The following is a 27,754-nucleotide window of genomic DNA, read 5'->3' on the forward strand; positions in this document are numbered from 1 at the left end:
GTTAAATTAGGGGGAGATATTGGATCAGGATTGGGAGATGAGAGGGTAGAAGAGACACAGGAGTAGGGGAGAGGCAATACATGATAAGAGCTATATACAATATATATGAATTATTTATGGTTTGGGCTTGGAGTCAGTACGGAAAGTCACGTCCACATAAAGACTGACTTCCCATGTCTTTTTTTTAAATAATTTTTATTTTTATTTTTATTTTATTTTATTTTTTTTTGGTTTTTGGGCCACACCCAGTGGTGCTCAGGGTTACTCCTGGCTGTCTGCTCAGAAATAGCTCCTGGCAGGCACGGGGGACCATATGGGACACCGGGATTCGAACCAACCACCTTTGGTCCTGGATTGGCTGCTTGCAAAGCAAACGCCGCTGTGCTATCTCTCCGGGCCCATAATTTTTATTTTGACCACAGTGGATTACAAATCTTTCACAGTAATATTTTAGGTACATAGTGACATTGGATAAGGGGCATTCCCACCACCAAATTGTCCACCCTCCATCCCTGTTCCCAGAAATATTTGTAACCGTAGTAAATTATAAATTCAATTTGCTAATCTATTTACATGAATCAATTCAGTTATGAGAAGAAAAAAATCAATTTTGGGGATTGAGAGTGCAGCCAGTTTTGATCAGGGCTTAATACTGGTTCTATGCTCAGGGATCACTACTGACAGTTCTTATGGGACCAGACAGAGTGCCCAGAACTGAACTATTTTGACGGAGTGAAAAGTAAGTTCACTACTCACTGTACAACCTCTCCAGCCCTGAAAATATAATTTTATATTTTGACAGAAGTCAGCCTTAATTATAGAAAAATTAAGATTTTCTTAAATAAAAAGAGAGCCTGTATTTTTAAAGAAAATAACCTAGAATATAAAATATAATTTAACAGAAATGTTCTATTGTAGCAGTTATTTTATGCCTCATCCATTATAGTAAGATAACGCTTATATAATTCAAAAATGTTTCATATATGTTGCCAGTAATTAAATTATAATCATTCATCACTTTGACAACAGCTGAAAATGAAATGAACGTTTAAGTTTTAAGGAAAGCATTTATGAAATTACTAACCTATAACAAATAGTTAATAGAGTTATTTTAATGAGACGCATGTTCTGTGTTTTCAAAAATGTCATAGGATGATTCTAAACTTCTTGCTAAAATGCTGACACTATATATAGCTATACAGCCCAACTTTTCAGTCCGCCTAAAGGTCATTGGAAAATAATTTTATATTAAACCAATAATTTGTTAGTTACAGTGAGCTGGAGTGAAGGTCAACCCCTATTTCCTTTTTCTTGCATGGCAGCCAGCTTGCTATTTTGTTAGAGACTCTCTGACAATCAGTAGATATTATGCTGCCAAGAAATAGTTGCATCCTAGAGGGATTAATTCCAGGGATGTTTCAGGAATACTACCAGGAGAATAAAGCATGTCACACCATATTGTCCTCCAAAAGGTTAAATTAGCACATATGCTTTTTCTAATGACATTGTTCTCTTTTTTTTTTGGTTGTTTTTTTTTTTTAACACCCTGGATATGTCAGCAGCTGTGTCTAATCACTTTTAATGTAATTGCAGCTGTTACCTGCACAACTCCTCCCCAGATTTCTAATGGAAGGTTGGAAGGAACAAATTTTGACTGGGGCTTTAGCATCAGTTACATCTGTTCTCCAGGCTATGAACTCTCTTTCCCTGCTGTTTTGACCTGTGTAGGAAATGGTACCTGGAGTGGGGAAGTACCACAATGCTTACGTAAGTATTAATTTTCACAATTAAAATATATTTTCTATTTTCAAGGTTAGAGCTGCTTAACCAGAACTAGGAATTGTGTAAAACTTTCAAATGTTTCTAGAAAGAATGAATTAAAATTTAAGCAGGAAAAAAAATAGTGTTGCTGCTTCTCGTTTGATTCAACCCTTTTATTTCTTCAGGTTTGCCTCTCCATTTTAACTTCAACCATTTTATTTGTAAATTTTTCTTACTTTCCAAAATCAATAACCTCTAAAATTAATTCGACCATTGGAAAATAATTCTTTGCATCCAATTGAGCTTACCTGAATGCTCTAATTTGTCCCTAAATCACTTTCCATCATAAATCTATTGTCACTTTTGTGTGTTCATTCAGATCAAGCTATTTGCCATAATAATGATTATGATTAGACATCTAAAATTATAGAGTGAGCCTAAAGATAAGAGACTATTATTTTAATATAGATTATTATAACCTATGCATTCCATCAAGTGTCTCCTTCAAGATTAAATTGGAAGAACACAAGAGTAGAGCAAAACAAAAGTCAGATTTCTGCTTTACACATTTTACACTCTATAAGCACATGTCATGATCAGGGCAATCCTTTTTCCAGAAATATTTTACTGTGTTCTCCTCTTCTCTGACTTCAAGTTCCCAGTGCTCCAAAAGTTTCTACCTATCTTCCTGACTTTGAAGTTATGCAAAGTTAAATGACTTGATGCTCAGAATTTTTCAGTGTTCTCAAGCAAAGTAGAATCCACACTATCTACAGTTGACGCCTTCTTCCCATTTGCCCTTCATCTCAAAATTTCAAATTCTTCTCACCTTCATCTGCTCAGCTCCAATTAAGAGTTGTTATTTTTTTATACCCTAACAAAAGTCATGACTTTGCTTTAGGCATTTTTCACTATTAATTTTCCAAGAAGATGTATTATGTTCATTTGGCTTGTACTTAAAAAATCCCTCTTCTTAGCATTGTCTTCACCAATCATCTTATTTACAACTTTATTTGTATCTATATTTTATTTTTTTACAAACTTTACACTTTGGCCTAACTGCTCTCTGCTTACAAGCGTCTCCTTATAATACATTGTACATCTTGTTTATTTAGACGATATATTCTGCTCAAACTTATCATGGACCTCAGAAATTCTTGCTTATTTCAACAGTGCTGGTATATAGAGTTGTTATTTACAGATATCAAAACATAGAATAATTAGTAACAAATAAAAGATGGAACTAGTTGTAGAAAGCAAATAAATGAGACAGAATAAAGAACAAGCCATTGTTTAATGATCAATATCCTTATGGAATAATTCATTGAGGAAAACATGGACATTTCAATCAATGCCTCAAGGCATTTTACCAATATCAATATAATCTCTGTTTCACTCCAAATAAACCAGTGTCACATTCATTTGACTTAGCTATTGAGACACTACTAAGTGGTCTTAGGCAATGAAGGGGCTTCTTAAGCAAGGTACATAAAGTTAAGCTTATAAATGAAAAAGCAAAAGAACCAACCACATTAAAATTATATATTTTGCTTAACATTTTAAAGCCCAGTATTGGATAATACACTCAATAGGATTGAAAAGTAGCAAAGGTACATAGGTTGTATAAAAGTTTCCTAAAATAAATTAAACAAGTAAAGATGAAAAAATAGAGATGTGACACAGTGAAAAGTCTCAGGAAGTTGGAGGGGTCATGTCTACATGAGCTTCTTTCTGCTGCAGAAAAAGATTTTGCTAGCTTCAACATACAGCTAGCTGTCCATCTCCTTCTTTTGGCTGGTCTTGCCCCTATTTAGTGGTCCACATTTTTGTGTTAATCCAACAAAAATAATTCAATAGAAGAACTGAAGTAAAGCAAAATAAAGCTTTTTTGTTTGATTCATTGGTACTTTGTATTTTTTGGGGGGGGGGCCACATCTGGCTGTGTTCTGGGTGGACTCCTGTTGGCATGGCTCAGAGACTGGATGCCAATTATTAAAACTTTGGGTTGGCTGAACGCTAGGCAAGAAAACTACCAGCTATTCTATCATTCTGTTTCAATAAAAACAAAAGAAAGAAAGAAAAAGTTTTACTAGAGATCCACTGTCTGTCCTAAGTTAGAGTGGATATCTTCAAAAAAGAACTTCCTCAAAAGAAATAGGGTATGGGCATCATTAAAGTATTCTCTCAAAGTGAACATTCTTATTTATGAGAATGTAGTGTTTTTTTGTTTCTAAAAAAAAAGCAGGTAGCCCTGTTAGTGGAAGTTGGAGTTATCCCACATTTCAGATTATATACAATATTTTTGAAACTGTTACTCTACGAATAGGTGAAACAAGAAGGAATAATTTTAGGCAAGTTTATTACAATTATATTACACTGAAGCAATAGGATTGATACAAATGATCCATGCCACATGATTTCTGTGCTTCTGGTAGTTGCATTGATGTCAGAAGAAACTCTCAAAGGATGGTAGCAAAGAAAGATATAGAAGTACAGTAACTTAACTAGTTCATCGCAGTTCTTTATTTATCCCCTGATATTAGGATTAAAAATTAAAGTTAGACATAAGCTAGTGTTGGAGAGAGTATTGGTGACACACATGTTAGATACTCATTGGAAATATATAAACGAATAAATATGCACTGTGACTGAACCCATGTGTGATACTTTTCACTTAAACACCCACTACAGAGATATGGGTTGATGAAAACCATCCCTCACCCATTCCTAAATAAAGAAAACCATTTAAAACACCTTTATCAAAATGTGAAAGTATTAACTTGAAAAACTCGTGGAATTTTTTAATCTACTAAAACCCATTTTATTCTCAAATTTGAACTAAGACATACATATAGTTGGCTGGAAAAGTAAGATAGAATAAATGTAAATAGTGCGATCGAGGAAGAGATGTTTAGAGGTTTCAGGTGGGCACTAGAAGTTAATAAACTGGGTTAGTAAATTGGTAGGGGGTGATGGTTGGTTTCTCAAAGAACTTTGAGATGTGGTTAAACCGTCATCTATCTCCAGGATCTGCATGTGAACTCACCAGTTCAGTGTCTGCTCTTTTTTTTTCTCCCTGCCCCCAATGTCTGCTCTTTCCCCTACTATTCACAACCAGATTGGTTTACAGAAAACAAAGCAGAAGAGCACCATTTAGGATTGATGGGAAAACCAAAAATTCATGAGGGAATAAAAGATTTTAAAAGTTACACATATGGAGATCAAGGTGGCGTTTCTAATTCTTGCTCACATAATACAACTTTCTTTACATAATTCATTGCCTCTAGGTTAAAGATGTACATGGTAGGCCCAGAGATTCTAAGTTTTTTTTTTTGTACACATACCTTAGTAACATTTGCCTAAACAGATAAGGACAGGATATAAATATCAGCTCTGTTTTTAGTAGTACCACTAAATAATATATCTGCATAAACATGGATATAAATTATCAAGACATATGTGGAAATGAGAAAACTTTAATGCAATGTCTGTTATCTCAGGCCAGAGAAAAAGTATACTTAAGAGAAAGGCTCACAAGCAGTGTTGGAAAATTTTATTTTCTTATTCATGTGTTGAGTTCATTGATATTAACTGATATTGAGACATTCAGAGATTTTACAGTAGATAAATGAGTAAATATATATTAAATATAATATAAACTACATATTATAAAAATATATAAACATATATAAAGTATAATTAGTAGGTCATATGCTTAGTATAAAATCACTGGTGTACATAATTATTTAAGAAGATAGAACTCTAAACTAGGTCCTCATGTTTTAGGGGGTAGGTTGGTAAAATAATTTAAGTGGAGAGTGAGATATTGAAGTGAATACAAATGCAGCTTTTTTTGTTTGGTTTTTTTTTTATTCTTGGGCCATACCTGGTGGTGCTCAGGGATGACTCCTGACTCTGTGCTCAGAAATCACTGCTGGCAGGCTCAAGGGACCATATAGGATGCTGGGGATTGAACCCTGGTCTGTCCCGGTCAACAGCATGCAAGGCAAACACCCTACTACGGTGCTATCACTCCAGCCCCCAAGAAGTCAATTTATTAAGAGTCCATTATACTGGCCAGTGAAAACAATGGAGACCACTAAAGAAAAAGAAAATTGTTTACCACTGTGTTGGCAGTCTTTTATTGTGTGTATCTGTGCTACTTTAGGGGAAGTTTCAACTTTTTATTAATTAGTTCATTATAAGAGGTGGGTAAGCAGAACACATGCAGCCAGTTCTGAGAAGGCAGTAAATTGTACAGACAATAGTCAGAGCCAATCATGTGAAAGGAATGATGTATCTAAAATTATTTGAACCTATTTCAGGAAGTAAGTGATTAATACTCCTAAAAGTTGAGCAGCAGGACTGATGGAGTGTGGCCCTCATATTTTTCTAATGTGACTTATTGTCTCAGCAGAGATATCACAGAGATGGACTAAGTTTGTCAGAAATGTTGGACATGGGAATTAAATAGGGTAGGTTATTAGAGGGCTTTTGCTGAATCAACTTAGATACATCATGCAATATGAAGCAAGATTACTAGGCATAATTTGGCACAATTTATTTAGAGTTTCCTATTAGGAGATTGAAAATACTTGGCATGCTTGCTACTATTTTGCTGGCTCATCAGATCATGATATATTTACTCCAGAGAAATAGCATAACAACATCAAATTGCAGGAGGGACATCTCTTCAGTTCTCTGGGCTCTTGTTAGGCTGATGGAGTAATCAAAGCAGCACCAGAAATGTAAGCAAAGGGAAAAATAATTCAGATTATCAAATTTTACATAGGCACTTTATGTTCCTAAATTCATTCTACAAAACCTATATTTAAATTCTAAATTAGAGTCTAAAACATAGAAGCCCAGGGCTCTGGGAATACAGTAAGAAAACTTTACAGAATAAAGATTAAATGACTTTGGGGTTGGAGAGAGAGAACAGAGAGCAGTCTTGCACTGACCACCCCTTTCCATCTCCAGCACCAATTAAGATCCCGCAGACCCTTCCAGGAATGACTCAGATTCTGTAGAATAAAGAGGCCCTGATCACCCTAAGCATGGCCAAAAATTGAAAGAAAAGAGAAAGAAAGAGAGAAAGAAGAAAAAAGAAAGAAAGAAAGAAAGAAAGAAAGAAAGAAAGAAAGAAAGAAAAAGAAAGAAAAGAAGAAAGAAGAAAGAAAGAAAGAAAGAAAGAAAGAAAGAAAGAAAGAAAGAAAGAAAGAAAGAAGAAAGAAAGAAAGAAAGAAAGAAGAAAGAAAGAAAGAAAGAAGAAAGAAAGAAAAGAAAGAAAAAGAAAGAAAGAAAGAAAAGAAAAAGAAGGAGATAACATCATTATTCATTTATTTTGGTTTTGAACTACACCCACAAGTGCTTAGGGGTTACTCTTGATTCTGCACTGAGGAATCATTCCTGGTGATTATCAGGGAACCATATAGTATCCTAAGGATTAAACCTGACCTGGTCTCTTGCAAGGAAGATGTCCTCCACACTATATACAATATAGCTCTGGTCCCAAGAGATATCTTCATTTTTAAAAATTTGTTTTTGTTTCGTTTTTTGGGCCACACCCAGTGACGCTCAGCAGTTACTCCTGGATATGCGGTCAGAAATCGCTCCTGGCAGGCATGGGGGACCATATGAGACACAGGGCATAAAACCCAGGTCCATCCTGGGTCAGCCACATGCAAGGCAAATGCCCTACCACTGTGCTATTGCTCCGGCCCCGGGATGACTTTATTTTTAAGGTGAAAGGATAGATGTGTTCCTCAGAGAGAAAATGTTTATGGAAATTCTGTACCTAGATGATAGTCCAATTTGCACTTTTATTTTATAATATCTTTATTTAAGCACCATAATTGATTACAGGCAAGTTTGTAGTTGGTTTTAGTTATAGAAAAAACACTACCAATGCCCCTCCCTCCTCCCTCCCCCCCTTCCTGTATTTTCGAGATCCCCTGCCAGGCTTTCTATTTCACTCACTGCCATTGTCATGATAGTTAGTTGTTGGTGTAGTTATTTCTCTAACTGCACTCACCAATATTTGTGGTAAGCCTCATACTGTTTTCCGGTCCTTCCAGCCCTCATCTCTGTTGTGTCTGGGTATTATTAAAATTGTGTCTTTTATTTTCCTAAAATCACACAAATAAGTGAGACTTTTGGGACAAGTAAAGGCATCAGAGAACTGTTTTTTTAATGTTTAACTTTTATAATTTTTATTTCATTTTTATTTAATTATCATATGTTTTATAACACGTTTCAGATAGTTTCAGACATGTAACATAGAGATCATTTTAGATCTGGACTAGGAAAAGGTTTGGAAGGGGTGATCTCTTCTGAGTAAGAGGAAGAAGGAAATGATCTGAGAAAAGGCAAAAAGCCTCTTTTAGCCTCTAGGGCCTTCATTGTTCTCAGGACAGATAATTTGCATGGTGGAGAAGAGAGTATTAAGGCGAACTGAAAATCTTAGAGTGATTTTTTCTGAACACCCTTACCAGTTATATTAAGCATGAAAAACAATGTTATTTTATTCCTTTAATCATTCAGTTCCAGCACAGAGAAGGTATATTTAAAAGACAGAAAAAAAAAAAAAAAAAACAAAAAAAAAAAACGCCATCCAGAAAATAGCTAAGTTCATTCTTTTTAGGGACAGTAAAAAGAGGAAAGATATTTTTCTCTTTAATTATATTCAATGCACTATGTCCTTTTATGTTAAAATGCATGTCATTGAAACTGAAGCTTTTGAAAGTATACCTTGTATGTTAAGACTCTAATCTTCACTCTGGTAATTGCTAGATTGGTCATTTCTGAACCTCTAAAGAAAGGAAATAGATGACATGGTAGGAAGTGGGGGTTTAGGGATGGGCTGATGACTTTATGTAGTTATGAATTATTTTTTGAATAAATGCAAGATTCTAAGAAAATACTAAAAATTCACAGTTCAATGATTATGAATTAATTTGGCATAAAAATAATGCTAAAATGTCCACTGAGGTTTTAGCCACTGATCCAATGAATTAAAATATGTTTAAGATAACAAGGATTAATAAGGTAAAGACATTGATGACCTTGATGTTTAAGGTTTAATGCTATATCAGGAGAAGTCCTTGGATGTCAAGGAACACCTTGACAAAAGTTTGCAATGTTTAAAATAAAAATAAATGCCTTCTCTTTGTTTTTCACCTTGCCACCTCACTCTGAAATTTTCGTCTTGAATTATTACTTAACAGCTTAAAAAACAAAAACAATCTCTACAAAGTATTTGAAAATAAATCTGTTTTTTTAGATTTTTGAAACTCAGTGAAGTTCTTTGTTTGAGCACTGATCTTAAACAAGGAGATTCTATAATCAGAGTAGTCATATATTCTAGCTAATACAGGGGCCTTCCTCCGTTAGTCCCGCTCTCCTAGTAAATGTCATATCCATTTAGTGTTTACATTTCACTTTCAAAGTATCTTTGTGTGAATAATATTCTAGATTGATCCCATCAACATATAACCATTATAAGACCAGATCCATCGTCTTGTTTATTTGCTTTAGATGACAACTGGTGCTCAGTTGCACAGTTAAACAAAATGTTTTTGTAAGTGATTAAATGCAGGCCAGAGCAGTGTGCTAGCCTAGGACAGACCACGGTTCGATTCCCTAGTGACCCATATGTTTCCCCAAGCCAGGAGTGATTTCTGAGCGCATAGCCAGGAGAAGCCCCTGAGTGTTACTGGGTGTGGCCCAAAAACCAAAAAAAAAAAAAAAAGAAATGATTAAATGCCTCCCCAAATGTGTTACAATAAAAAAAAATTTAAACATATAGTACAGTTACCTGTGCCTCAGTTTTCTCCAAGATTTAAAACCATCTAATGTCACTCTCTCATGCAGATGTACATTATTACATTATTATTCTGACAGACCTTACTCATCTTATTTTCCTTTTACATGCTAGATATACCCAGCATAGGACTTTTTAAGAATCTAATATGCTGTTTTCTGTATCTAGAGTGCTCTACATTGAACAGCAAAACAAAACAATGTTTACTTCTTTGCTTACTTTACAAAATCTTTTCTCAGATAGAGATAATCTTACAGAAGAGGGAAATGGGTTAAAACATGCTTTTCTTGGAAGAATCTTATGTTCAGTCTTAGGCTATACATGGTCCTCTCATGTGCTTACTGCCTCTGCCACCTATCCAGGATAAAGATAAATATAAAGGGAGAAATATATATAGAGAGAGAACTAGACAGAGAAAGAGAATTAGACAGAGAGATAAAGATGCAACTTATTGAATATATATCTAATCTACATGGCTAGAGTGATTGTACAGAGACAAAGGCAGTTCTCTTTCATGTAATCATCCCTGGTTTTATTTCATCTGTGGCACCACATATAATTTCCTGAGCTGATGCCAATAATAAAATCTGAGAAATGCCAGGTGTGGTCCCCAAACAACAAATATAAATGTATTAAAATTAAAATAGGAGCTAAAAAGATAATGCAGTGGATTGAGTGCTTGCCTTGCATTCTACTAACTTAGGTTCAATTCCTTTCACCCCCAAATGTTTATGTAGTACCACCAGGAGTATTCTTGGAAAAAAGCTAAAAGTCATCTCTGAGCACCATTGGGTATGGCACACACACAAGCAAAAAGTCATTAAAATAAATTATAAAATCCTCTAACTAGCTCATGATTCAGGAGCACATACCTTGCATATACCAGGTACAAGATTTGATTTTTAGCTCAAATGATCTTAGAAACCATTGAGTATGGTCCTGTTGACCTGGCTCTGCTGGACCTGAGTATTATGACACCACTCACATTAAATTATCCAGCTCTGTTGAATATCATTGGATTTTGCCCCCTAAATTCCTGAGTACTGGTTGTAAAGCTCAAAATGTAAGTTAAAAAAATCTAATTTCATCCTTTCCCGTCTAGTAACCTGTCCTCCCCTCCAATAAACAGACACAGATTCCTGAGCTCCTTTTATAACACTTTTCTCTTTGTACTTTTCACGATTTAACATTCTATCATTTTTACTTATTACTTTTAATGTTTTCATGACATGCCTTACAGGGATAGTGGATTTTGTTACTGATTAATCCACATACCCCAAACCTACCTAGATTCGTGTCTTTTCCTGGGATATGGACTTTGAACGTTTAACTGGATACAAGAAAGCAGATATCCTTAACATATATATCAAAACATAGGACAGATAATTTTAAGTATACAACCTAAACATTTACGAATTGATAGTTAACTGTGAACTGCGTGTAGTTTTATAAATTCAGTTCAACTTTTTAATTTGCATATATCAATTGATTTTAGTCTACTCAAAAATAAAAGTCTAATTATGGACTAAATGGGTAAAGAACTTGCCTTGGATGCAGCCCACTCAGATTTCAACCCTGGAATCACATATGGTCCCTGAGCCCACCAGGAGTGGTCCTTCAGCACAGACCCAAGAGTACGCTCTAACCACAGCCAGAAATGACCCAGTCCATTCCCATCCAAAAAATTAGTTAATTGTTTATTAAAAATAAAAAATATAAAGAGAGATCCAAGTGTTGAGTGAGCCCTTCCCCTTCACTGCACCTCTAGCCCCTTTGACAGGCAGGTCTGAAGATGCAGGGTAACAGTGGAGAAAAAATTCACAAGCAGTCAGTTAAAAATTATTCATCAGGGTCAGTTTTCTTTTATTCCACATGGCTTTTCTCTGCCATGAGTCTCTCTGCCATTTGCCTTCTTTGCTGAGCTCTCCCTAAACTGTGCTCCTAAGCCATGACTTTTTTCTGTGCTCCTTATCCCACGTATCCTTTCTCTTCCAAAGCCAGCACTCTTTATTATCCAGAACCTTACCCAACAAGGTAGGGGAAGGCCCTGTAATCTAGGTGAGGTTTCACGTACCAGAGAAAAGATTAGAAAAACAGGAAAATGGGGTAAGGGATCACCTTACAGTTAATAAGAAGTTAAGCTTGGTGAAAAATATCAAAAATAATTATTCTTTTTAATATTACATACTGAATCATGATTTAGTACTCACTAATATTGATGAAAGGTTTTTTAAATATTCATAAGTTGGAGAAAATTCTCATGTTGGTTCATCACAATAAACCTGTTAGTTGTCACTTTATTCAATTGTTTTTCCTAATAAATCCCAAATTTCTGTATTAATTGCTTTTTTTTTTACTTCTAGCAAAGTTTTGTGGTGACCCTGGTATACCAGCCCAAGGAAAAAGAGAAGGAAAAAGTTTCATTTACCAGTCAGAGGTTTCATTCAACTGCAATTCCCCTTTCATACTAGTAGGATCAAGTACAAGAATATGTCAAGCAGATGGCACTTGGAGTGGGTCCTCCCCTCATTGTATAGGTAATATGAAAGGCTGATTATGCTCATTAATTTTAGAATAACAGGGGTTAGTGATAATAACCTACTGTATCTCTTCTCTTCCTATACTTATTTGTCCAAATATCAATTTTTACTCTGCGCCTCACTGGAATCTTACTTTCTTTAGGTCAGCAAACTGATCATATCCAGATGTATCTTATGTTACTAAATTAATCTGGATCTTTTTTGCACACCGCCCTGTCCATGAAAATAGTATTGTCTGTTTCCGTTAAGAAATATTGCTTTATCATTTTCTATTTAACTAAATTTGAAAAAAGAATGTAACATAGAGAATTTAATTAACAAGCCTTGAAAATGAATATAGGTAAAAAAAAAAAAACCCTTCTGATGGGATTTTAATATTTTAAATTTCCAGTAAAAATCTGGGGGTGAGGGAAGAGGAAATGGGAGGTAGGACAAAAACGGAGGTGTAGGGAGGACAATTTGGTGATGGGAATCCCCCCTAATTTTATGTAAATATGTACCTAAAATATTATTGTCAACAATATGTAAGCCACTATGATCAAAATAAAAATTATATTTAAAAAAAAACATTGGGGGGCCGGGCGTGGCGATAAGGTAAGGTGCCTGCCTTGCCTGCGCTAGCCTGGGATGGACCGCGGTTCGATCCCCCGGCGTCCCATATGGTCCCCCAAGCCAGGAGTGACTTCTGAGCTCATAGCCAGGAGTAACCCCTGAGCGTCACTGGGTGTGGCCCAAAAACCAAAAAAGAAAAAAAACAGAAAAAAAATTGGAATAAATTCACCATTGTTTAGCAAAAAAAAAAAAATACTTTAGTTTTCTTGGTTAGCAATAAAGTAAATGAAAGTTTAGATAGCATTAATTTATGTTATTTGTATAAATTTTCTAGTTAAAACATGTTTAATTGATATGAAACTTGCTTTAAAAATAAACATACATGGGTGGAGTTATTGTGCAGTGGTAGGACATTTGCCTTAAAAGTAGCCAATCTGGACTGACAGAGGTTCAAATCCCCACAGCCCATATGATCCCCCATGTTTGATAAGTGTGATTTCTGAGCACAGAGCCAGGAGTAACTCCTGAGCACTGCTGGTAAATAAAAATAAAATAAATAAGTAAAAATACATTGATTTCAAACTAGTTCCAAATAATTTTCTATAATTTAAATAACTAAATGCCACAATTGGTAAATTTATTAAATAACCTGTCATAAGTACAAAATTGTCACTCCTAACACTTTTCAACCTATGTCAATGAAATGTCCAAAAAAACTCATCCTGGCAAAAAATAAAATAAAATAAATAAAAATAAATCAAAGACCTTTTATTTCTTACAGAGAATATTGTCATATCTGAAAAAGTAGCTCAGTGAAGTTCTTCAGCAAATATTAATATTCTTCTTTCTTAGTCCTCAAGTCCCCTTACCTTTTTATTCATTGTACTAGTCAGATGTCGTGTTTTTTTATTATAACAGTTCAAAGTTTAGGAATTGAATAATTCAAAAACACAGTCTACCTGGCTTTTGTTAAGATTTTCAGGTTTCTATCTTTGGTGAGGTGCTTTAAATTTAAATTATTACTACCCAGGGCTTCGTCATTAAACCCAAGAGCAGTTAAAACTTAACAGAAAAATACATTAAAATATAATCATAAAGTTAAAAAGAATAACATACATCTTTATTCATTTTAGAGCCAACTCGTACTTCTTGTGAAAACCCAGGAGTGCCCAGGCATGGATCTCAGAACAATACATTTGGATTTCAAGTGAGTATTTTAAATAAATATTTTTATGTATTATACAATGAACTCAGGAGACTTCTCTGACTCCTGAACATTTATTCCATTGACAGTGAGAATTCATAGATACCAGCAGTCAGAAACATACACCTAATGTAACAGGCAATAGAAGGGTGGAAATAGAAGGAAATTAGGCAAAGAAAAGTTTGCTTCAAGAAAATAGTTTCACTGACCATGAGGCTAAATGAAAGAAAAATCAGAGATAGGTCTTTTATAGAAAATTATATTCCAAGTGAGTATGTACAATTGTTGAAAATAGCAGAGTATGTGAAGGAATCAATTGTGGAAACAGTGAGGAAAAGAATAGATGAACAGATGAAAATAGACACTTCTGAGTTATCCAATACAAAAAAAGCATTGTTATCCAATGAAGCAATGTTTTTGTAGAAGAATGTATATATATTAAATATCTTTAATAAAGCATTTTCATTGATGTGGGAAATTTCTAATAAAGAAATTTAACTAGAACTTATTTGTTGGATTGTTATATTAGATTCCTTTAGTGTGCCCGGTGATGTGTGACTGAATTCTCTGTTCTCTATTTTTTCCAATTTAGATTTAATGTAAAGATTCAGAACATATTTTTTTTCTGTTATAGTGGCCTAAGGGAGCCCCAACTGCATACGGATTCAAATAGAAATAGTCAATTTATACACTAGTCTGCTGTTGTAGGGTTTTTAAATTGGGCTGTTTAGTATGAAATTTCGTGTAACCTGAAGAACAACCATTTCTAAAGAAGTGCTCCTCAATGATGTCATATTTGTGTAGCTAAAAATGGTTAGTATTTATCTACAGTTTAGGTACAGTATGTGCATCTATTTTTGTTTTACCAATTATTCCAGTTGGATTCAATCCTGTATAGTAGAAAAATTATCTTCCTTTATATATATATATATATATATTTTAATTTTAGAATAATCTCTTAAGGGCTGTATGAACTAATCCAAATCCTGACAAAAGAACTGCTAGTTGAATAATCATTTTAGTCCTCATTTTGCTGACCAAATTGAAGGAAAACAGGACTTGCTAGATAATAGAACAAGTCAGTTAGTGGCAAGATTCTAACCAGATACAAGATTTTGATGTACCTGTCTGTGCAGTGATTTAGCAGGTTAAACTGAGGTCTGTGGGGCCTGGAGAGATAGCACAGCGGCGTTTGCCTTGCAAGCAGCAGATCCAGGACCAAAGGTGGTTGGTTCGAATCCCGGTGTCCCATATGGTCCCCCGTGCCTGCCAGGAGCTATTTCTGAGCAGACAGCCAGGAGTAACCCCTGAGCACAGCCAGGTGTGGCCCAAAAACCAAAACAACAACAACAACAAAAAAAAAACCGAGGTCTGTGAATACTTTCTAGTAAGTACTTTTTGTTAAAAATGGAAAGCATATGACTGATTTTTGAATAGTTAGCCTATATAATAATATATATAATTCACCCTGCATTTTACAAATGCTATTATAGTCACTATAAATGTTATAACAAAGCTATCATAATTTTTTCATATTATCTGACATATAAACGATAGATCATTGTATTGCATCTTGGCACAAATGAAAATACCTATTTCACATATGGTAATGTATAATTATTAGTAGTATTAATTACAATTTTATTTTTATTTTATTTTTGGGTCACACCCAGCAGCGCTCAGGGGTTACTCCTGGCTCTATGCTCAGAAATTGCTCTTGGCAGGCTCGGGGGGACCATGTGGAATGCTGGGATTGGAACCACCGACCTTCTGCATGCCTTACCTCCATGCTATCTCTCTGACCGCATTAATTACAATTTTAAATAAGTTTTATTTGTAAGAAAATTTACTGAATCAATTAAGTTAGTGACATTGCTATTTTAAAATAACAGTAGTAGATGCATGTCCATATAAAATACTAATTATATTTTCTGAATCTATAGAGTAAGCTGTCTTTAAAATTATATATTTGTAACAAGTAGCATTTTATTGGTATATTTCAAATGAATATGGTATAATCTAGCTGGAAAAGACACCACATTGGTTTAAGAAGTATCATTTTTTCGAAAGTAGCAAAAATTATTGTAAGCAAGTTTAAGCCTGAAGTCCATATGCAGGTATGTTCAGAAACCTGAAAGAAGGAATCCAGGTGACTTATTCATCCAAGAATCTATGGACTAGACTACAAAACTTAATCTTTGTCACTATTTCTCGTATAACAATTTGTTTGCCTTTTGCTCACTACAGAATAGCCCTGTGGCCACGTATTCTTAACCTCCAATTACATCTCAGTCAAAGCCAGGAAGTGATTAACTATCTCAATCTCGGTTTCAAGTTTCCAGAGGGAGAAACAGAATGCTCCATTACTTGTTTCCACGCCTGGCCACCTGATTTGTTCAGGTGACTGGAAATCACAGTAAAATCACAGTTGTAGGAAGTCCGTTACTGAGAAGAACTGCTAAGGGGAATTTTCAATTGCAAAAACAATATAATCAGATTCTTGCTTTTCTTCATCAAGTTCATATCTATAATTTTACATCATAGATAGTCAGCTTTTGAGCATAGCTGTAATTAGTAGAAAATAAAAATTTATCATCCATATGTTGCTTGATATTAAGAAAGGTAATTATTTTTTATTTCATTTTTATCGAAAATGTAAATTAGATCAGTTTTTGACCAATTTGATTGATAGTTAAAAGAAATTGTTGCCAAAATTATTGATTCAAGATCTAGAATAATAAAGAAGTAAATATCAAATGGACATCTTACTAACTGCTACATTGACATTAATATGAATTCTAGGGCTTTGGAAGATATCTTATTTGTATTATAACCTGCTACAGGGGTCAGATAGATAACATAGCAGTAGGGAGTTTGCCTTGTCATGTGACCGACCCTGGACCAATCTGGGTTTGATTACCAGCATTCCATAGGATGACCAGATCCTGCCAGGAGTGATTTCTGAGTGCAGAGCCAGAAGGAATCCCTGTGTGACCCAGAAACCAAAACTAAATAGATAAATTAATTTAAAAAAACGTGCTACATTAAAATTATTGTAGAATACAGTTTTGTTCCACAATTGGTTCTGCTAAGGGATTTCTTTCCATATTCTGCACTTAGGGATAACCTGTGGAGTTGCTCAGGTACTTACGTAGTTCCAAGGATCAAACCTGAGTTAACTATATTCAAGAGAACGACCTTTTCATTGTACTAACCATTCCTAAATAATCAAATAACTTTGTATTTAATTACTAGTATATGTCCTTTTATTATTATGACATTTTTTTTTTGGTTTTTGGGCCACACCCGGTAACGCTCAGGGGTTACTCCTGGCTATGTGCTCAGAAGTTGCTCCTGGCTTGGGGGACCATATGGGACACCGGGGGATCGAACCGCGGTCAGTCCAAGGCTAGCGCAGGCAAGGCAGGCACCTTACCTTTAGCGCCACCGCCCGGCCCCTGTTATGACATTTTCAAAACTGTTTGCTCCACACCTTGTCAACCATGAAAATAAGTAATACAGACTCTAACCTAGATAGATAAAAAATCATATTTGGTCATTGATATAATACTCATTTTGCATGATACATGTAACTTTAATAATATTTAAGAATATTATATATTATATAATATATACATTATATAAACTAAAAAGCGATGGTTTCCTAGTCTGTTGTTTCAGGGAAGGCTTTTTATGGTATTTGAGCATAAACTTTAGGGTAAGAGCTAGGAAAAGAAAGTGGAAAAGTCTTTATTGGCATAAAAATGCATATATTATGGGAGCTACAAAAATTCAGAATACCTTGAGGAAAAATAAATATTGATGATAATTATAGAGATAAGATCAATTAACTGATTTTTAGTCTTTTAACTGCCAACTTGATTAATGTGATACTCAGGGAAGATCTTTATTAATGTTAAATGCAGACTAAGAAATAAGTAGTGCTTCTTTCTGAGAGTTGAGTAATTCTCCACAAAATGGTGAATCAATGGGATGAGATAGCTAGAAACTAAGTTACTCTCAGAGGCATAATTTTGATTATTATAGAATTATTATTATTATAGAACAAAGGTTCATATCATAAAATGACTATTAAAATACAGAGTTCTTGCTGTAGCTTGGGTATGTATGATAATAAGAATCTGTGTGATAGTGGGTTAAATAAATCATCAGATTTATTATTAGATCATTAGATTTAGAAATATAATTGGCTTTGTTAAACAATTCAAAAATCAGGAAGCATCCCACAAAATAAGTAGAAAATAAATCGCATAAATACCCGTTTAGTCAAGACGGTGGAGCAAATATTTAGCAAAAGAAAAGAAATAGAACTTTAGGGAAACTAACTTTGGATAAAGGCAGGTGTTTTTCCCATAAATATAATTCCGCATTGAGTGGTAAGAATGAAAATTTTTGTCTACAGAATTGAACTTCTTTGGGGAAAATGGATAAGAGGGATCCTAGGAAGCTTCAGGGAAAGAAGTGGGCACACTGATAGTAGGTAGAGTATAAGACAATATAAGCATAGAAATTTTTTTGTTTTGGGTCACACCCAGCAGGTCTCAGGGGTTGTTCCTTGTTCTGTGTTCAAAAATTACTCAGGCTCAGGGGACCATATGGGATGCGAGAGAACTAATCCAGGTCGGCTGCTTGCAAAGCAAACACCATACTCCTTGAGCTATCACTCTGGCTCCTAAATATAAAATTATTATAGGAAGTAATATAAGCCACCATACTTCAATAAAAATGGGAAAAACATTATTTTTCAGGAGAGAACATTCAGTGGACTGCAATGAGAGTCCTAAATCTTATCTCTAACTTTTCTAGAACTTGGAGCATTACTAATCTCAAAACCAACAAAAGAAAGCTAAGCAATTTTTGTTTTATTTAGGCACAGGGGTTTCCAAAGCTGATAATAGGGTTTCCAAATCCACAACCAGTGTTAGACTCCCTCCATCAAAGGTTCAAGTTCCCTCTGGCCCATCCCATCTCCTTAATAAATTTATATTTAACTGTTTTTTTTTTCCTTGTAGGTTGGGTCACATGCTTATCCTGGTGTTCATTCATATTTTTATGCCTGTTTATTTTGGATTTTAGGGTTTTTTTAATGCTTCCTGTTGAAATTTAACCAGTCCCAAAGTCAAATAAACTTGTGTTAGTTAACTTCACATTAATTTTAGCTTCATATTAATGTAAAAGTTTGAAATAAGAACTAAAGAGAAAGGCAAAAAATGGGGTTGCCTTTGTAAATTCTAAAACAGTCATGAAGCATTTTCTGATGTCAGTTGCTGGGGATATTGAAGTAGCAAACTTAATTACCTTAATCCTGTCCTCTATTGTATATATTAACTTTTATTTCTTTATTTATATTAATTTATAGATAGATCCTATACATTAGCTTCCTTCTTCTAACTATACCCTACACTTCCAGTTTAGTTTTTTTTGTTTTTTTTTGTTTGTTTGTTTGTTTTGGGGGGCTACACCCAGCAGTGCTCAGGGGTTACTCCTGGTTCTGCACTCAGAAATTGATTCTGGCTCAGGGGACCATATGAGATGCTGGGGATCGAACCTGCATCTGTCCTGGATCAGCCTTGTGCAAGGCAAACACCCTACCTCTGTGCTACCACTCTACTTCCCCCCTTCACTTTCTAACTTACTGAGAAATTATCCTTCCAAATCAATCCAATAAAGTACTCACTTTTCCTAACATGTTTAATTTGAAAATGTTTTCTCTTTTTAAAAAATATGTCATTTTAGTCACCATGATTCACAAGTTTATAATATTATCAAGGATAGAGCTTTGTGAATACAACATTCCTGCACCATATCCTTAACCATGTTTGTCTTCTTCGACTGTTTTCTGGGTGCTCATTTATCCTCCAATTCAGCACTCCAACACATATCGTTAAGTATTTCACTTTTTCATGTCCATTGTCCTCAACTTTTAGTATACACTAAACTCTATTGTTGAAATAGATGGTTTTGATCTCTAAAGTTTCAAATCTGATAGATCTGATATGAGGTCTTATATTTTCATGTCTAACAAATTGCTAGAGGTGCTGATGTTGTTAGTCTGGGATTTGCACTTAAGGAACCATAAATTCTGTATAGATACCTAAATTCTATGTTGTGAAAAGCTTAGTTCAAAATTCAAGTTTATGTGCTAAAGAAGTAGCTCAAGAAGTTGATTGCATGTTTTACAAATTGGATACTTGGGTTTGGTTTCTTACACCAATTGATACACAAAACATTGCATGAAATCAACCTTTGAGCCCAGAGCCAGGTACAGTCCCTGAGAACCATAAGTGTCCTCCAAGCAAACAAACAATCTACCCAAATAATTCAAGATTCTTTGATGTTTTTGGTTTTTCAGGTGTTTTCATGTTTCAGTAAATACCTTTAGCTCTAATCTCATTGAAATTTCTTTCATATTTACCTCCATTTATATTCTCATTGGTCAGTATTTTTTTTTCAGTTACCTAACTTTAGCCATATTTATTTTTAACTTTTGAAGGCATATGTAGCATATTTGTCTTTTGGTATCTTATATATATATTTTTCAAATTGATGAGAAGTTCAGCAGATATTCATCAAAAATATGTACACAAAATGCTTTAATTGTTTTTATTTGTTCAAAATTTTCTAAATTTTAGGTTACAATTCTGTTTTTATTAAAACTTTTACTATGCAAAATTTAAAAGTATTTTCTTATTCAAGACTTTTTATCACCAGATTTTTATCAGTGTATTTGCTCTTTCTCTGTGATTTACTATAGGTAGGAAGTGTTATACAGTTCCATTGCAAAAAAGGACACCTTATTCAAGGCTCTACAACACGCACTTGCCTTTCTGACCTCACATGGAGTGGAATCCAACCTGAATGCATACGTAAGTATTGTATATTTAAAAATTATATTTGGATTGGGTGATAACATATATGCATTTCCTTTCCAGCATCAAAACATTTAATAAAATATTATGTTAATCTTTAAAAATTATTAGAATGATTACAGAGGGAGACTAGAGCAATAAAAAAGTGGGTAGGAGGTTCGCCTTGCATTTAGTCGACCTAGAATCAATATCTGGCATCCCATTGGTCTCCTGTGACTACCTGGCGTAATTTCCGAGTACAGATCCTACAGTAATCGCTGAGCACCACTGGATATGGTCCCCCCAAGCCATACTTCATACAATATATTACATTCAATAATCATACAATATTAACATATAATAGTTTAAGTGACCTAGGTGAAATAGGGAGCCAGGTAATTTCCTTGACTTTCTGCTTGATCCACCCTTGTCTCTGGAGAGGTGGTTGGGTTAGGTCAGGATTGATATGGCCTATAGTAGGATCTTTGCAATATGGACACTAATGTTCCATCAGATCCACAAGGCAGCTGTCAAGCTGATTCTGTAATCCACTTGATTTACAGGGCATGGAAACGGATCAACACTACTTAATCTTATGAGAATCTGTGGACTCAAACTGGAGTAAGAAATTGCTCTGCAGGAAAATTAAAGTCTTCTCTAACTATTGGCCAAGTGTTCCAGGATCATTCTTTTCCTCAGAGGAAATAATGTTAGGAGATGCCAAATTGTGAAGTAGAATAGTTTTGTTTAGAAAAGTGTAATAAAAGGCTCTGATGTGGGAGGCAGAGAATGTGCTGACATGTTTTTACAAAAGCAGTTTTAAGTAAGGTTTTTCTCAAACTGCTCCACTTGGGGCTTTGTTATTAGTCAAAGAAATAATGTTGCACTCATTATATTATTTTTCATGATCCTAACATAACAAATTGTTCTTCTAGATGCTTTAATTTTTTTTCTGGTGTGAAGTTAAGGGTAGAGTTGTTGTCTGAGGTTACCAACTCTTTTGGGGTGGTGCTTCAGTTTTTGCATCTTGAAGGTGCCTTCGTGTTACTTTTTCTTTCTTTCTTTTTTTTTTTTTTTTGATGGCTATGACCAGCTGTTTTCAAGGCTTACTCCTGGCTCTGTACTAAGGAATTATTCCTGAAAGAATTGGGATATATTCTCAAATACATAATACTCAACATAGAGACTAATCTTTTTGCTACTAGGAAACTATGAGACTCTGGATATTTGCTTTACACATGGCCATCCTGAGCATCACATATGGTCCCCCAAAATTTCCAGAAATAATCCCAGAGAGCAGAGCAAAGTAATCCCTGAACACATCCTGTTGTGATCCTCTCAAAAACAAACAAATTATGAGTAAAAGTGTGACAAGAAATGCACATATATGTCATGGCATAACATTTGAATAAATATCTCTGGATTTTCTAGAATATAAAAATATCCCTAAATTGAGACCTTTTGATTAACAAATTAAATAGAGAAAAGCCTAGAGTTTAATAAATAGTGCTCCTGATTTTCATTTAGAAAGAATCTGGTGAACTTAGCTCTTTTTTACCTTCTCACTTTTTTTTTTTGGATCTCCCTTATCTTTCAAAATTTTGATCATCTTATAAAGAAGGTAAAGTAAGATGAAGTAAAAATATTCAGTAGTATGGTATCTAGCAATTAATATTTGCTAGAGTCCAAGTTCTGTGGATTTATTCAGACCTAGTTCAAACTGCAGGGCATCATGGGGACCCTACTTATCTTTCACTTCCTGAACAACAACAGAGAAACATTCCACTAAGATCTCAAGTCACATGTACAATTACTTTTCTAAATGGCAAAATTGCCTAAAAAATTTCTTAGAGTGTATGTTAGAACAGCAGTGTGGGATCCTGGCAGATATTTTATGGAAAATGAAGGTACTTTAATACCTTTATTTGTAATATACTGACAAGTAAAATTAAGCAGCTTGTCACTGAAATACTTCTCAATATTTCTAAGATGTATATAATGCACAGATTAAGAGACTAGTTATTTGTGCTCATTCTTTGTGATATTTACTCATGAGAATTAATTTCACTAAATGAGTTTTATTAAGCATAAAGCTAAAATTAATACACTATTTAACATAACATTAAGAAAAATAATTCTTACCTGTTCTCTTTGAAATTTTTTGGAGGGAAATACTGTTTTTACAAACAAGTTTCTTTCAAAGACTACCTTTAAACTTATGGACAAAATTCAAAACTGCCATCTTTGTAGAGAAAATACTTTGCAAATTATTTGGAGAAAGGAAAAGTTTTCATAGAAAAAACAGAATAGTGTGGGGAGGGCCACACAGTGTATTTTGTGGAGTCAAGGTAGAGTAATATTAGATGAAGAAACAAGGCCAACTGGTTCAAATATTAATTGAGTAAAATATAACACTGGTATATGTATGTCAAATATGGCCAAAAATTCACCTGTAAGAAATTATTACGCTATTTTACTTTATGATTTTTTTGATATTTAAAATACTGTAATTCATAAAAAGTCATAATAAAATGAACATTTCTGTGCTTAATTATTTTGAGTAAATCATTTTCTTTTTATTTACTTTAATATCAACTAATGCTCCATAGATAATTATTTAGGAAATGTAAATAAATAAAACAAATAGACATATATGGAAAAATTCTGTTTGTTTTGGGGCCATACCTGGTGACGCTTAGCATGGGGAACCATATGGGATGCCAGGGATCGAACCCAGGTCTGTCCTGGGTCAGCCCCATGCAAGACAAATGCCCTACTTCTTTGTTATCACTCCAGCCCCAATATATGTACATTTTCAATACATTTTCTTAACCATTAAAATAGTTATTTAAAGGTCTGATTATAAAAAGACACATGTCTTAAAATTAGCCAGAAATCTAGCTTTAAACTTGTTCTGAAAATATTTAATAACAATGCATTTTTTTCTTTTTTTTTTTTAAATATAGCCCACAGTTGTAAACAGCCAGAAACTCCTGCTCATGCAAATGTTGTAGGCATGGACCTACCATCCCATGGATATACGCTAATTTATACTTGCCAGACTGGCTTCTTCTTAGCAGGTGGAACAGAACATCGAGTGTGCAGATCTGACAACACTTGGACAGGAAAAGTTCCTGTTTGTGAGGGTAAGTTGTCTCCATAGAAGCTTCTTGAGAAGATAGCTGTTACATTATTTGGGCTGACCTAAAATACAAAGAGCAAAAATTAATTCAAAGTCATTTAAAGAACAAAAGGTATTGGTTGGTTAACTAAGGGAAAGAAGTTTCATGGACTTTTCAAAATCGAAAAGAGGAGAAATTCTTATCAGGTATTTTTATTAATTATGTTCTATATGTTTTTTGTCTTTATAAGTTTATATTCAATGTTTTTCTGAAGGAATATTTTAAGGACTTTATTGCAAAGGGCAGCTTAAAAGATCTTATTCATTCATATTTCTGGTGAACAGAGTACTTTAAGGTATTTAACAGGACCATCCATGATCTGAAGCACCTGAAAAATAATCAATTCTGACTTATCTAACTCACATTTAATGACCTCCCACTGCCCTTTAAGTTTCTTACTTCACAGCTGCATTATACCAGTTTTTATCTCCAGCATGACAATGCCTTCTTCTTCATTTCAGCACATTTTCCTCTTATTAAAAATGTTCTGGTCATGCCTGAATTGTTTTAGGCATCAGGTCACCTCAGCATCTCCAGATAATTATATCTTCAAAGATTTTTATACCTTTTGAGGTAAAATTCTATTCAACATTTATTTGGGGATTACACTGGATAATCCTCTACGACTCAGGGAAATTATGTCCAGCTTCCTGGCGTTATAGTCATCCAGCAAGGTAACTCTGCTAGCAAGGATTTTCCCAAGCTTAGCTAAGAAAATTGGGTCAGCAGCTAGTGTTTTATTTACACATGACTTCTCTGGGTTTGATCCCTAGTTTTAATATGCCCATTCTCCCTCAATCTTAGAGGAGTGATTTCTGAGAACAAAACCAAGAGTAAGACTTGAATAAAACCAGTTGGGTATGGCTGAAACATATGTACATTTATGTATTACTCACACCAAGCTCTAATTATCTCAATTTTTCATGGAATTCTTCTTTACAATTATGTCACGTTGGCTTTATAGTCTGACTAGGTCTAAATTAAGGACCTATGCTGTTGCGATTTGATCAGAGCAAATTCTAACTTGAAATTATGCATTGAGTCTGCCTGATGAAAAAGGGGCTATGTTTCCAGAGGAAGTAATACAAGAAGTAGGTCTTGGATTTTATCCTAATAATTCAATAAACACCATTTTCTTAAATGAACATGGGAGTAGAGGATAAAAGAGAATTAAAGGTATTTGCCTTGCATAAGGCTGTCTCGTTTATTTCTCGTCAATACACAGGACTCTTGGAATTCACCTGAACCAAGGGGTACTTCCAAGCTGTTGCTCAAATACCCTCCCCCAAATTAATTCATCTGTATAATTCTTGATATCTTGCAGCATCCATACTGTTAATAAACATGTCTTTCTTGAAATATTTTAATCCCTTCTATTAGCTATATACTGCTTGTTACTCTTAATATTTTAATAATAGAATGAACTATGGTTGAAAACTTATTATTTTCTCAAATTCCTTGCCACTGTATCACATGAAATTTCATCTCCCCAATTTAATTTATTTCCAATATAAATCAAAAGCGTTGTTCAAATGTTTACAATTGCATGTTTAAAATTAAGATAATTACCTTATGTAGGACCAGTGTTTAGTAATTATTTCCTGATTTCATGTTTTCTTCACTTGGTTCTTTACTCATTCTCCATAACCTTTTTAAATGTTTGTGTCTACCTATGCATTGTTTTCTATGTTTAAAAAATTAAGTTTGCAGACATCTCTTCCTTTCATTCTTTCATCTTTCCCTAGATAATCTCACTGATGTCAAAGAGTTGTTTCTGGAATTGTTTCATAATCAATACATTTTTAGTTCATTTATCTTCTTTTAAGTTTCAGACATATATTCAATCTCCTATTTGACATCTCCTCTTGAATATCTCAAAGACATTTTACTCAATATACAACTCTGATCTCATAAATTTCACTTCACCATAGTCTCCTGGTGTTCCTTGATTCAGAGTTAGTAAATAGCAACCCAGTACTCATGTTTGATATTTTATTATGCTTTTATAAATTCACCACTATTTTAATAGCCTTTTTATCTCACCACTCTTCTGTTTTATTGTCTACTGCAATAATGTACCTCAACATTATTTCTTCTTAAATTAATGTAACAACCTTCTAATTTCACTGCCTATATCAATACTTCCTCCCTTCCAAAGTGTTCCCTATACAACAACTTCAATGACACTTCTCTCTTAAATTGCTTTTATTTATTCACTTATTTATTCTTCCTTTTCCTCTTTGTGCAAGTGTTTGATAAAAAATGTTGCAGTATTCCTACAATAAAGGTCTAACATTTTATAAGGCACTTTCTCTCATAGGTCCTATAATATTCTAAGCATATTTAGCACACCAGTGGGTTTTGCTTGGCTTGGAGCTAATCTTGGTCTGACTTGAAGCATTCGTCTTTTTTTTTTTTAAATATCCCGTCTACTTAACTTCTTGTAAGACTGGAATATCTCAGCATATTTAGATTCATAGACAAAAACTTTAGCCAAGTGACATTGCAAAATACTTTATACAAGAACAGATACACTTAACTCTAAGCTTTTGTATTTTGAGTTAACAGTCTCTATGCTTTGTTGACATTTCTAAAATAAATAGTTGGCAAAAATGATAAGATTACACTAATCTATTTTTTCCATGGGCTATAGAAGTAACTATAGCTTAGTTGTTAACTGTAGATATGAATATAGAATAGAAACTGAGATGCTATAATGTGAATAATTTTGAGAAAAACTCATGATGTTGGAGTATAAAACTGAAAACTTATTACATGTGAGTATGTTGATATATAATTATTTACTATCACTTCTGTAAACATTTTCATTTGTTTTCATAGCCGGTTCCAAAATTTTGGTGAAGGACCCAAGACCTGCACTAGGAACACCCAGTCCAAAGCTGAGTGGTTAGTATTTACATTTTTCTAAAAGTTATGAATAAGGGAGCAGAGCGGTGGTGCAAAGGGTAAGGTATCATATGCCTTGTATGTGGTTCAATCCCCTGGCATCCCATATGGTTCTCCAAGCCAGAAGTGCTTTCTGAGAGCATAGCCAGAAGTAACCCCTGAATGAATAAAAGTTATAAATAAATAAAGGTTCTCTTTTCTAGACAAATTTACCAATTATTTAAAAAAATAATGATTTGGTGTGAGAAAACTTTTCATTTGAGTACTTGGATTTCAATTTTTTTCATTTGTATTATAAGATATTGCATCCATCAAATATTTTAAAATGTTATATTGATCTAGCAAAAAAATTTCTTTTTTGGTGTATCAACAAAATGACTATAAAAAGAGACTTTTATCCTAAATCAAATAATTTTAATTTTATATAAAATGTTTGCCTAGACATGAAATACAATTTCATCCAAGAATTTTTTCAGCAGCAGCTAGAACTTGTTAATACATTTCAATTACCTGGTTTTAAAAGAATCTTTAGGGGACCATTGTTAAAGTGCATAATACATTCTTTGCAAGCTTGTAATCTCAACTTCTGTCTATGAGAAAATTAAGTGTATGACCCACAGTAAGCACTGAAACCAAAGTGTAAAGCACCATAATTAGATGTATATGAATAACTGTCCCCATTATGCAAAACAAAGGCAAAAAAGAAATACGTAAAACCTAACTGTCCTTGAAAATGTGCCTATATTTGTATTATCTTGATGTAATTATGATTTATAAGTTCTTTATGCTTTTATATATTCCTTATAAAATTTATCTTATGTTCTATATCTCCACTTATTTCTGCAAAAGGCATCATAATTAGGTTAACATAAATTAACATTCTGGGAATGAAGTAAGATGTTTAAGCTATAGTGAAT

At 34.0% G+C, this 27,754-nt stretch overlaps 1 protein-coding gene across 1 annotated transcript in view; it reads left to right on the forward strand.

The window, feature by feature from the left end:
- CSMD3 (CUB and Sushi multiple domains 3) overlaps positions 1-27,754 on the forward strand; it is a 1,236,222-nt gene that overhangs the window by 1,188,432 nt on the left and 20,036 nt on the right. Inside the window, exons 61-66 of the mRNA XM_049773958.1 lie at positions 1,594-1,767; positions 11,947-12,120; positions 13,809-13,882; positions 20,655-20,766; positions 23,715-23,894; positions 26,772-26,837. Of these exons, the coding sequence (XP_049629915.1) occupies positions 1,594-1,767; positions 11,947-12,120; positions 13,809-13,882; positions 20,655-20,766; positions 23,715-23,894; positions 26,772-26,837 (780 nt within the window). The remainder of the gene's footprint in view (positions 1-1,593; positions 1,768-11,946; positions 12,121-13,808; positions 13,883-20,654; positions 20,767-23,714; positions 23,895-26,771; positions 26,838-27,754) is intronic.

Source organism: Suncus etruscus, chromosome 5 (genome assembly GCF_024139225.1).
Source record: "Suncus etruscus isolate mSunEtr1 chromosome 5, mSunEtr1.pri.cur, whole genome shotgun sequence".
Taxonomy (NCBI): Eukaryota; Metazoa; Chordata; class Mammalia; order Eulipotyphla; family Soricidae; genus Suncus; species Suncus etruscus.